Here is a 12354-nt window from a genome sequence, read left to right as displayed (position 1 = left end):
GAATGATATTCTATAGATCTTTGGTACCAATTGATGCCTTCTGTACTAGACACATCAATATTTTACATGGTTTAGAACCAGCCTAATCTGCCTAAATTGAAACTTGGTTTTGCCTCAAGCTTTTAAGGTCAAATTTGGTTTGCATTGAAATGCCTCTGAAGAGATCAAAATTTGGCCCTATCTGCCACCACTATTTTTCAATGTTCCCAAATAGTTGTCATTTACAGCATGCAGGTCAGTGTCCATATCTTAAAAAAAAAAGGATTACTGAAATTAGAAAAGGCTTCAGAGAAGGGCAACAAAAATAATCAGGGCTATGGAGCAGCTGCTGTACTGGGAGAGACTGAAAAGGCCAGGACTCTTCAGTTTGGAAAGGTGGTGGCTGTCAGGGGATACAATAGAGGTCTATAAAATCATGGAGGGTGAGGATAAAGTGAACAGGGAACTGTTATACGCCAAATCCCAGAATACTAGTACTGGGAGGAACCCACTGGAGTTCTAAATTATCAGAGCAGGATTTTTATTTTTTTTTTTAACAGAGCACAGTTGACACATGTTGCTGCTACAAGAAGTTGCAGAGGCGAACAGCGCAACTGGGTTCACAAAGGGATTAGACAAATTCATGGAGGCCATGTCCACTGGAGCTATTAAACAGAACAATCAAGGATGCATCATCTGACATTCCTAAACCAATGATGCTTGATTCCAGGAAAGGTATGACAGGATCACTCAAGACATGCCCCATTCATGCACTCTCCCTCCGAAGAGCCTTCTACTTGCTGCCATCAGAAACGGGCTACAGGCCTAGGTGGACCATTGGTCTGACCTGCTACGTCACTTCTGACATTATTACAATACCCAGGGTTCACAGACATTCAAAAACCAGCCAACTCCCCCATCCATCTACATTCCCCCAGCCACCACCCTCTCCACCCCAAATAAAAGTTAATGTGTACAGGGCTGTCCAAGTCATTTAAGTTTAATATTAACTGTTTGCGTCCTGTGCATACAGCAACCTGTGGAATCCTCACAACCATGCGACAGCCAACAACTTTTTTTGCCAGCTCTCACCACACAAAATGATCAGCCACTGAGTTAATTCCTGTAGCAGAAACAATGACCAAGCAATTAAACGAACAACATACTTCTAATTTGCTAAAATAAAAAAAGAGCGAGAGGACTCTCCTCTAAAAAGAAGAGGCAGACTAGTAGTGAGGTTCAAATATATATATACAGCTCAGATCACACTGGAAAAGTAACTAAAAGGCGGCTTTTAGAAGTGGAAGCTTAAAACATACTGTCTACCAGAGTCTTTAGTTGAGCAAGTGTCCGCTGTTGCAAGTTCCAAGTGCAGTGTCCATAAGGGGGCCTGAGGGTGATAGCTGTAGTGACGTTCTCCCACACTTTCACAAGACAACATGCTCATTGGCTCTCTACTAAACAGGGCCCAAGAACCAGATCCTCACCCACGCCAAACAGCTGGACTCGCTGCATAGCTTGAATGAGCATCCAGCAGTTGATTTTGAAGACACAGCAACACACACTGCATTATCATAGGGGAGGGATGAATCAATACAAAAGTCAGTCTACACACTACAAAAAAGTGCGTCATGGGTAAGGAGACTCAACTAGTCTGGCTCTTTCATCTTGATCCATGATTTCATTTAGAGAAAAGTCACAAAGGGAAATCAGAGGTACGTCGCCCAAAGGAAACGCTACTGAACTTGTACTTGTCTGCACCACTACATTTTAAAATGCCTTTTAAAATGAGATACAATACACCTGCTACCAACTCACATCGTACAAGTTTAGGAATTACAGGAGTCTGTACAGTACCTAGCTGTTATGATGCTTATTTCATTTCACTTACGTCTTATACTTGTTTGCAATGACATTTACCAGTCACAGAATTCACGGAATTCATTAAGAGACTCATTATTTACATCAAAATATTCAGCAGCACGATAGAATAGAAAAGAGCTGAGATAAGAGATCACCCTAGTGTTAACCTGAATTTGATCAGTCATGCTTCTATCTACAGGATTATTGCTTGCTTAGGCCCCAAATCTAAAAATAATAAATAGGTCTGGGAGTCTCTTTCCACTTGCTTTAACCATTCTGAACCTGTTCTCTGTAGTGCTGGTTGTTATATACAACAGAGGCTTAACATCAAAAGAAAAATACCCTCCACCAAAGAGAGGCCAAGCTGTAGAAGTACCTCATTATTCTGGACTGTTAAGGCAGCAAAATATCTATCTATACCTAGGAATTGTTCAGAGACTAAAAAATCCACCTACAATAAGTATAAACATTTTGGATACACGGTCATTTTACTTCTGCAAATTAGGTTGTGTGTGTGTGGCTTTCATTTTCTGCATAAGTCAGAGGCTAATGAGCTACAGAAACAGCACTTTAGCAAATGCCTGGAACATTAGAATTCTCTTATAACAACTTATCATGCAATGCAATAGGTTCTAAAGAGCAGACACAGCTTAAATCACACTCTATGAAATTTCCCCCTTCCATACTTCTTATATATCCTAAGTGAATGTCGTTAACACCCTATGTTCCAAGACATTTACCATTACATAAGTTCACAGAACATGGGCTACAGAAAAAGTTTTTGGTGCATTCCATGGCTAGAATTTTCTGATTTCAGCTCATTTTCTAATTTATGTATAAAAAAATGAAAATTGTTCTATGATCCCTTAGGTCACTGTGTGTTGAAAGCACTACAGATTTATGTATCAATGATTCTGGCTTCCTCAGGGACTTCGGCACATTCACCCCACTTTGTACAAGATCCCTGAGAACTTATCAAAGCATCAGCACTTCACAACTCAAAACAGCTTGTTCAGGTGCTCAGCTCTACAAGAAGCTCAAGCGAGTTTTTTGCTGTTCTCTGTATTGTGCACCAAGGCTAAAAATTCTAAGATGAGCTTCGCAGTCTTCCTGGGCCTTTCCACTACCACCGAGTGTCCACAGTTTTCCAGAATATGCACATGACAGTCAGGAATGGAGTTCGCTAGAACATCTGCTCCAGATACATCCAGGACCTAAGCAACAGAAAAAAAAGACACCAGTAAACATTCAAAGATAGTTGAATCAAAACTTACAGACTCTTCTGGGGCCCTGCTTGGGCACCTGGCAGGTTTTACACATCCAAGTGGGATACCTGGTCACTCCAAACTGCCTTTCTTTCCCACCTCAGATTCTGAGGAATAGCTCACAAAATTATCCATGGCTTCTCCTATGTTGTTTCCACCATCTTTACAAGCCATGCTTCATAGTGGAAATAATTCAGGCAGTGCCACATAAAACTACACTGGTTACAATCCTGTTTAAGCCTTGCTGTCACTGTCAAGGCAGCAGGCAGATAGGTATATATTACACAAAATCATACCGCTCCCCCATCCCACAGCAGTTTGTAACCACACTTCTAATGTGGCTTAAAGACCAGGGGAAAAACTGTGTGCATGTATCATTCAGGGACAGCATTCCAGGACTGACAGTAAGCGCTCAGACAGCATTATTCTGCACCCAGCAAGAAGTGAAGCTGATCATTTCCACCACACCCACTCGCACTGATTCCTTACTTAAGCCCCTTCTCTGCTCTCCTCCCAGTTCCTTTGTCACTGAGTCTCCCCACCACTTTACAGGATCCACAAGTCCAGAAATAGATATGACACTGGACAATATCAGCACATGCAGATACAGCCCTCTGTAGCCCCTGCTGGTTGCAGATCTCATTAGCATCTCATGGCAACCCTAGGCAGAGCTCAAGCCCAGCTCCTTTCTCATCTGCTATCAGCATGAGCTCCAAAAGCACCTTCTCCCATAGACGCTCTGGCATCTCTCCCCACAGGGGCATCTACTCCCCATCTTGCTAAGCCATCCTGGAAAGTGGCATTGGGACTGTATGAAGAACCCTGTGCAGGTGGCCAAAAGTGAGGAAGCCAGCCTGGATGAGAAGGATCCTAACCTAGATGGAAATGACTCCAGTGGTAAATGCAGACTAAGGTTGGAAGGCATCAGAGCCCCAGCCCACAGAAGACCATCATAATAGGTCCTTTCCCTAGTGACATACCAATGCGTCTCAAGCTCACCACTCACTTTATTTTAGATCCAGCCTTTAGATCCACATGGCTCCCAGTCACCCATCAGTTCTGTTCTATGTTAGTCCTCCCCCAGGATATGGCTCCCAGTTCCTTCATCCATCTGCTCAGGGCTGCTCTAAGCCAGCCTTGTACCCCAAGACTATCTGGGGGCCTGCTCAGGTCTTCATTCAAATTAGGGCAGCCTCATAATTGTGCTAGCCCAAGCCCTGCTTCTCAAGGCTCTTTACAGGATGTGAAATGCAGAAGGCAGAGAGCACAAGGGCCCTTGGGTGGGACCAGGCCAGCAACTCCATCCTGGCATGGGAGGCCCCTAAGCAGGAGGTATTCCCTGCCACCTTTCTGCCAACAGAGCAGCTTGCTGGAGCCATGGCACAGGGAAAAGCACTACTTCCCCACAGTTCCACCCCACCCCCACCTCAGCTCTAATTCTCCTCTCTTTACCCACACACATCTCTATCTGCTTCAGCCCTCCCTATTGCTCCCTCCTTTACATCCCCTTGCTCCGCTCTCCATCCTGTGCCTTTCTTTCTGCTGCCCACCCACTGAACAACATCTCTCTTGTTGCCACGACAACTCCTCATTTGCCTTAAATTCCTCTCCCAAGCCCATGTCTCTCAAGGAGCTCTCCATCCCTCACTTCAGCTGCGACTGCTCCCTCTCCACTGACAACCACACAAAGAGGATCAGAGCTCTCGGTAGCCAATGCTCCATCCTGATCTGCTCTCCCTGCCATCTCCCCTTCCCTCCCATCCATCCCCTGCTACCACCCCTCAGAGACAGTACCACCGAGCTGAGCTGACTGTGCCCTGGGGCAGACGGGGAGCTTGCATGGTTGCAACTGGTCTGAAAAGCACCGGGCATGTCAGGACAGCCGGGTAAATCAATCCTGAACTAACATGACATTCCCCTTCCTAGGTGCTATCTGCTGTGTGTGCTCATGCTGCATCCATGCATTTGGGAACAGCCACAAGCCTCATGAAAGCGCACAGACATTGAAGTAGGAATAAGTACCTGGTCTTGTTTTCCCCAGATGACCTGCGTCGGGGCTTTGATCTTACTCATGTTCTCGTGAAGCTTGTATATGGACTTCTCATCAACAATTTCCAAGAACACTTTTCAGCAGGAAAGAGACATTAGTCTGACATGTGGAATTCACTCTATTCAGTGCTAAGCCATCAGCAGGCCAAATCACATTGCACCGCACTGCACCGCTCCTCTGGCAGGCTCCCTGAGAGCTCAAGGAGGGGACCTGCCCCAGTAAAGGAGGCCTTGGCAGGGCTGGAACTAAAGCAGGACAAAACCCTGCAGGGCTCACCTTGCAGTGGCTCCTTTCCACTCTATCCAGCAGGGAGTCGGTGCTCACCCCCCTGCAGAACCACATAAAGGGCTTACTTACAAACTTCCCCTGTATCCCTCCCTGGGAGGCCAAGGATCCTTTGGGCTCCACCATGGCAAGAATTGCCTCTGGCACCACCAGCATCAACTAAAGCTGACTGATGATTAAAAATACCTTAAAATAGGCAGGGAAAGATGTGTCCACACCAGCCAAGGTGAAGGGAGCTGCTATCCCAAGCCTGGGAGATGCAACACAACCCCTGTGGCTTCCTCTCATTCTCTTGCCCACTCCACCACCCCTCCTCTCCACCCCTTACTTCATCCCCCAGGGGAATAACAATGGCTCATGAACGTGAGGGCAGTGGGAGCAATCCAAAAAGAGGAGCCAGGGCTTGGGAAAGCTTGGTCCCAAGGAACTTGGAAAAAGCTTTGGCAGGACTGTTCTGGAATTACTGCTTGCTTAACAGAAGAGGCCCAGGGCTGCAGCTGAAGGGGTTGACCTCTGGAACATGTATTGCTTACTGGAGTTGGCCCTGCCAGCTCACATGACTGCAGGAGAGGGACTGGGACATAGAAGAGCATCTGGAGTCACCATTCAGAGAGCCATAGGGCAGGGAGGAGCAAATGTGCCCTATGTTCCCTCTCAGCACTGTCCCAGCCTTTCCACCTGTGGCAGAGATCCCCACCCTGTGAAGTATCCTCTGCAGGGAAGCCCTGGTGGCGAAGTAACTAAGCCCCCATTGTGCAGGGCAGCAGAGGAGGCTGGATCTGAACCTAGACTGAGCCCTCTGGATGCCAATCACAGACACACGCCCAAGAGAGCTTGTGGCAGGCACTCAGGGGCAGACCTCTCCCACTTACATTTGCGGTAGAATTCATTGTGGGGGATGCGGACGTCGACGAGGCCCTGCAGGATCTGTAAGGAAACAGAAGCACATCAGGGCAGCTGATAGGATGCGCTGCATGCATCCAGCGTAGGGCCAGGCTGGGGAGACAGCATAGGGAGCAGTCTCCAAGGACAAAGGATGGGTCTGCAGGGATGGCTCATCCCCAGCACGCGAATGCTACTCCCTCCAGTCCTCCTGCCCATTACATAATGTGAGGTTTTGTGATACATTTCCAGGCTGTTGCAGTAATAAAGAAATGAGGCTGCCTCATGCTGCTGTAGAGTAAGACAACAGCAAATGAGTTGTACAAGCTCTAACCCCTCATAAAGGGGCTTCTGGCCCACAGGACAAAGCACCTTTTTATGCTGGAAAATCAAAATGTTCCATCAAGCCAGATGGGTGCTCTGAGCAGGTTGCCTTCACTGTTATTGCTAATGTAACATTTCCCCTTGGTGTTACTTTACATTTTCTCTTAGCTGATAATCTACTCATCCCAGACTTCCTAAGGAAAATCAGCGTAATGGCGAACCTATTCCCAAGTTCCTCTATCCTCACAATGGAGCAATTAACATTTCCTTTATACTTGCTAAAAAATGAGCAAGCGAGCAATCCTCTTCCACGCTGGATAAAACCTGTTGTGTTTATTTAGCGCTTCCTGCTATCTATCTTTGCTAAAAGGACCCAGAGACTTCCCACCCAACTGCCAGAGAATTTCAAAGTCTTCAGCATGGAAATATCAGGTTGGTCATGCTGGAAAAAAAGACTGGGAAAGCCAAGATTAAAGGGCAAGTGCAAGAATTACTGGGTGAAGTACTCTGCTCTGCATTATAGGAGTGGTCAGACTAGACGATCATAGAGGTCCCTTCTAACTTTACACTCCAGGGACATTAGCAACTGTAGAAAAATATTCCCCTCCTATCCACCATTCTTTCTGCTAAGAGGAATAACTCTGCCAAGGATGGAACCACTGCAAAGGCAAGAGAGAACCTAGGCCCAGCTTCAGGAACACCCAAGTCATTCTACCAGCAAGAGCTTCTGCAAAAAGTTACTTATAAAATAGGTTTTATTTCTACACAGAAACCTCCCAATGTTTCTATGAAGTCAAAAAGGGAAGTGATATTTAATATTCGTAAAAACCATTATCAAAATGCCAAGCAAGTCAAAACGAATGAGCCAGCTTCCATTACTGCTCTTTGCAATTCAATAAAATGAAATTAGTCATAAATAATGAGCCCCTTTGTCCTAGAGATTCAATTTCATAGGTGCTCAAAATGCAGAGGAACAGATATAATGGTGAAGCCTTCTAAAATTAATTCAGAATACAAGGGGAGGTTGGGCTCTGTCAGAAGTCTCACCTTGACCCACCCCACCTTGTTAGGCTTTTGGTTTCTTGCCTGGAGCATGAAGACCAAATGTCACAGGTTCTCTTGCAGCATACACTCCAAGGTATACTTTGTCTAGGGTCATACAAGAAGGTACCAAAGCTCGTCTTATTTAGACAGAACTGCAGCACTGAGTTTGAACCAACATAAAACCAGATTTCTTGCCTTCAAGGATAGTTTCAGACTCTGTTTGAGGGGACCAGCATGGTCCCCACCTGGTCAAGGTTCTCTCTTCCATCCTCTAAAAGTAGTCATCCTACGCAGAGAATTACAAAAGCCAGGCTGCAGCTCACAACACGAGCTTCTCAGTTCCATCACCAGTGACACTACAGTTGAGTTTAAAATCCTGTTGTTCTGGGGGAAAAAAAGAGATTTCTCTCTGAATGTGTTTTCTGGCTCATGCCCCCTCCTGGCCAAGCCTGTAGTGATTGAAGGAGGTTAATAGGGGAGGATTTCTTACTTGTTGGGGTACTTTAAAGCGAACATAAGAACAAAGTTTGAGCATCTCAGCCATTTCTTCAGGGGTTGATGGAATTAAAGGAATCCTGTCAATGCGCTCCGACTCTTTCAGCTCCCGCAAAAACTTACGGAATTTGTTATCCGTTGGATATGGCAGACCTGAGTAAAAGGAACAAGACACACACCCATGTGTTAAAATTCAGAAGCAATAACAGCACAATGCAATCTAAAGTAATAGCACTCATGTTTCTGTCTAGAGGACACTACATAAAGGACTCTACATAAAGCCTCTCAACCTCATCACAATGCACAAATACACCTTATTGCCGGGATTCTGGAGGAAGATGCAACTTCCTACAAAGTCCCATGATGCTTAAGATGAAACAGTACAAAGCAGAGTTAACGAAGCTCCTGTTCTGCCATGCCACCTCCTTGTTAGACCTGTACCATGGGAGCCCCTCACAAGTACAGCCTATCAGCTTTGCCAAATTGCCTGAGAAGTGAACAAGTGGGAACGGAAACCAGACAACCTCTGTAATTTGACAATTAAACTGAGGTTCTGCTCTCCATCTGTTGGGCAGACTTTGAGATGTTCCCTTCTCTAACTTTGTAGACCTTTTTTCCATAATAAGGCCCTGTCAAAAGAACCATAGTGTTCATGTGATGGACACTATCTCTTCCACAAGCCCCCCAGGTTACCTCCTTTTATATAAAGTGAATCCCATACCCAGTTTCATCCATGAAGTTAGAACCATGGTGATGGCAATGCAGGGACAATATTCATGAAAAGGACTGACATTTAGCAGGGGGAAACTCCCTTACCAATGTCAGAGGTTAATGTCTATGGCCTAACCCCCTGCACACTTTTTTTTTTTTTAAATCAAAAAAGAAAATAAAGTCCCCACTTATAATATTTACCAAATAATTTCCCAGTTCTCCCTGCTCACCACTGCTTCCGGGTGCCAAATGCCTCCCAAAGACTAGGCAGAGAAATTGTCAACTTAGTCAAACCCAAGAGCCTTTGATGCACTAAAGATGCATTCCATGGGAGAAGACAAAAACAGCAGCAGGAAAGCCAATGTATTCAGTTGAGGGCATGGAAGGAGAAAAGGGGAACAAGGACCTGTGAGGTATAGGGAAGGTCAAGATAGACATTGTTAAATACTTTAGGTATGTCATGCACAGAAACCTGATAGGTGGAACAGCTATGCCACAAACGGCGAGCGGCTGGAATGCCTGATCACAGGCAAGGAGGCTGTTTGCATTTTGCTTTCTGTTTTTTAATCCTTTTTTTTTTTTTTTAAATAGTTCAAATTGCAGCAACATCCAGAACCTCTCCTAATGATGCGGCAGCCACAGCAGCCTATATCCCAAAATGAAATGTCAGACAGGGCATATCCAAAGCACCCAGACTCTTGCTTACTATCCATATCTTTTGCGGTGATAGGCGTCTAAACAAAAAAAAGCAACAAAAAAACAGCACCGAGCTTTACATAGAAAATGCAGAATCAATGGCATGAAATGTTCTTTTGGAAGGTGAGAAGTCAGGATTTAAACATTTTTTTGCGTATGCTTGCAACCAGCTCTACATCAGAACTCTTCAGTATAATCAACAAGTCACGTATTGGGAAAATATCGGATGATTTAGCCAGAACCTCTCCTATATCAGATGCCCAATGCACAGACTTATTTCCATTCCTTTCTTTCTCCAGAGCAGACAGGTGGTAACCAGGTAGCATTCCTCTTTGCCTCAATATTTATTTTTTTTGTCTAGAATCTTTACTTTATTGGCTGGGAAAGGGATGCAGCAGTTGCTATGCCGAGTACATAACAAAGCTCCCGCTGCACAGACTCACACCCATTTGCAGCATTTAAAATCTAGGCTTATACTTAACATTTTGGCCAGCCACCAGGATAGGAAATGGAGGTGGCAAAACACAATGTTCTATATACACCAGGTATTTCATACATTGCACTTATTAAAGTTTTTTAATGTCATGGTCTCCAAACAGATGGAGCTGAGGAGTGGTCTTTGTAACACACCGGGGCAGAATCAACTAACAAACTTACCCTCTAGGCATTCAGAATGCACAGGAGCTGGTTCTCAGCCTCACTGATGCTGCCCTAACACCACTCTGGGCCTGTAAGGCTGTTCTCAAGCAGTGGAAGTGGACTCTATGCCTGCTTTGAGACACTTTTACACTACCAGAGAGCTGCAGAGAGGTCTTAGCCTAAGTGAAAACCAGATCAGAAGGGATGGGACAACCCAACTGAATTCCCTTGTACGTTTTCAACAGAAGTTTCTTGTCAAGTCACTTCAGATTAGGGTGACTATATGTCCTGGTCTGGCCGGGGCAGTCCTGGATTTCGGAGGTTGTGAAAATTAAAATGAACGCCCCAGGTGTGGAGGCAGAACAGCAGGAGCTATGAAATAGGAGCTCTGGCAGGCAGCAAAACTGCCCTAAAATAGTGGTTAGCTTGATTAGTGGAATGACAGTTAATACTAACTGTTACTGCACAGGAGGCTGTTAACACCTATGATTTCATAGACACTAGGGCTGGAAGGGACCTCGGAAGATCATCGAGTCCAGCCCCCAAAGTAAAGCACGCTGTGTCAGTAACAGGCCAGTGACTCCCTACAGCAGCAGAAGAGAAGGGTCCTGGATTTCACATTGTCCCATATGGTCACCCTACTTCAGATTCTCCCTTGACCTTCCACTTTCCTTCATCTCAGCTGCTCCTGTGCAAGCCATATGGCTCTGAGAGGCTCTCATTTAGAGCAGAGAAGCTGGGTTAGACTCTCCTGAGGTGCCCAACAATTAATATTGGCCTGTTGGCAGTAAGTGTCACCTTCAGACTCTGCCACAATCCATGATGAATTTTAAGTCAATGTTGTTAAGAGAGGTCTCAGCCTTTTGTGACATGATGAAGATAAAAGCAAAAGGGCACATTTAAGGATATATTGGTTGCATACTCATTCCCAAAATAGGCAAAGATTCCCTGGGGAATTTTACCAGACAAACTCATTCTGATTACAGCAGTAATCCTAAAACTAAGCCCTGTGCAAGTTTTGAAGATGAAAGGGGCACACTTGAGGTGTTAGTTACTTCCAAATATGTACAGCAGCTCCCCAGAACAGCTGCAACTTGCTGATCTGTAAAAGCCAGTGATGATCTAGAATTGTCTTTCCTGGAACTGTAGATCCTACTTCACTTTTCTAGTCCCTTCTCCTATCTGCCCTGCCTCCCTTACAATGGAAGGCAAAGGTACTCTGCCTGAAGATGGTTTGTCAGAAAACCCCACCTTGGCATAACACAAGCTCCAAGGTTGTATAAAGCAAGGATACTGCCATCTCTTCTCTTCCTTTGCAGGAGTCACCTTCTTTACTTTCCTCATCCAGAACATCCATTGCAAATGCTCCATTTTCACAACAGTTCACCACTCAAGGACAAAATCCACAACTGAGTTTCTTTAGAAACAGAGACGGCATTTTTTCAGCTAACACTGAGCAGCACAAGCACAAAGGAATGCATTGTTCTGTACACACATCAGTAACAAGTTAATTAAAAAAAAATAAAACCACCTTGAAACTGAGGCCAAACATGGAAAAGTTCCACCCTGCAGGGAGCTTAGCAGAGAAAGCCACAAAAAGGGCTGCTTAGGATGGAGACTAGAATGTAGCCTTTGCTGGGTTTATATCACGGTCTATGTAACCAAGTGCTCTGTGTTTCAGGAGCTCATGTACTTTTTCAAGCAGATTTGCTAACTACTGTGATGGAATATCTAAACTGGGTTCTAGTCTTAGCATATCATCTCCTAGGGCATTTATACACCTGCACCAGGAGTGGGGGAGGGGTGCACTTTAATTAGAGCGGCTCTGAGAGTTGTTCTAATTAAAGTGCCCAGAGCATCTCATGTATCAGTGTTGAATGAGGGTTAGCTAAGCGCCTCCACTGCCATTTTTCAGCATGGGGATGCTAATACCCAAGACACTGGAGTCTGCTGGAGTGTGGTAACTACCATGCTCCAGCAGACTTGATTAATCAAATCTGCTCCAACACACTGTAATTACAATGCGTTAGAGCAGCCTTGCTGCATGTGTATAGGTGCCCCAAGTGCCAAATACACAACAGCAACTGCATCACATTTAGCACCACCTTGAGGTTCTCTCAG

General features: G+C 45.2%; 1 protein-coding gene across 1 annotated transcript in view; it reads right to left on the bottom strand.

Annotated features, from left to right (window-relative positions):
• Positions 1 to 503: 503 nt before the first annotated feature.
• ABHD6 (abhydrolase domain containing 6, acylglycerol lipase) overlaps positions 504 to 12354 on the bottom strand; it is a 41625-nt gene continuing 29774 nt past the window's right edge. The window contains exons 7-10 of the mRNA XM_090022465.1: positions 8183 to 8340; positions 6315 to 6369; positions 5130 to 5230; positions 504 to 3056 (exon numbers count right to left, since the gene is read on the bottom strand). Of these exons, the coding sequence (XP_089878591.1) occupies positions 2880 to 3056; positions 5130 to 5230; positions 6315 to 6369; positions 8183 to 8340 (491 nt within the window). The 3' untranslated portion in view covers positions 504 to 2879. The remainder of the gene's footprint in view (positions 3057 to 5129; positions 5231 to 6314; positions 6370 to 8182; positions 8341 to 12354) is intronic.

The sequence above is a fragment of the Crocodylus siamensis genome, chromosome 11 (assembly GCF_052110815.1).
Source record: "Crocodylus siamensis isolate JL-2025a chromosome 11, ASM5211081v1, whole genome shotgun sequence".
In the NCBI taxonomy this organism is placed as follows: domain Eukaryota; kingdom Metazoa; phylum Chordata; order Crocodylia; family Crocodylidae; genus Crocodylus; species Crocodylus siamensis.
Note: the sequence above shows the minus strand (reverse complement) of the source record. Positions and strands in the feature narration are given on the sequence as shown.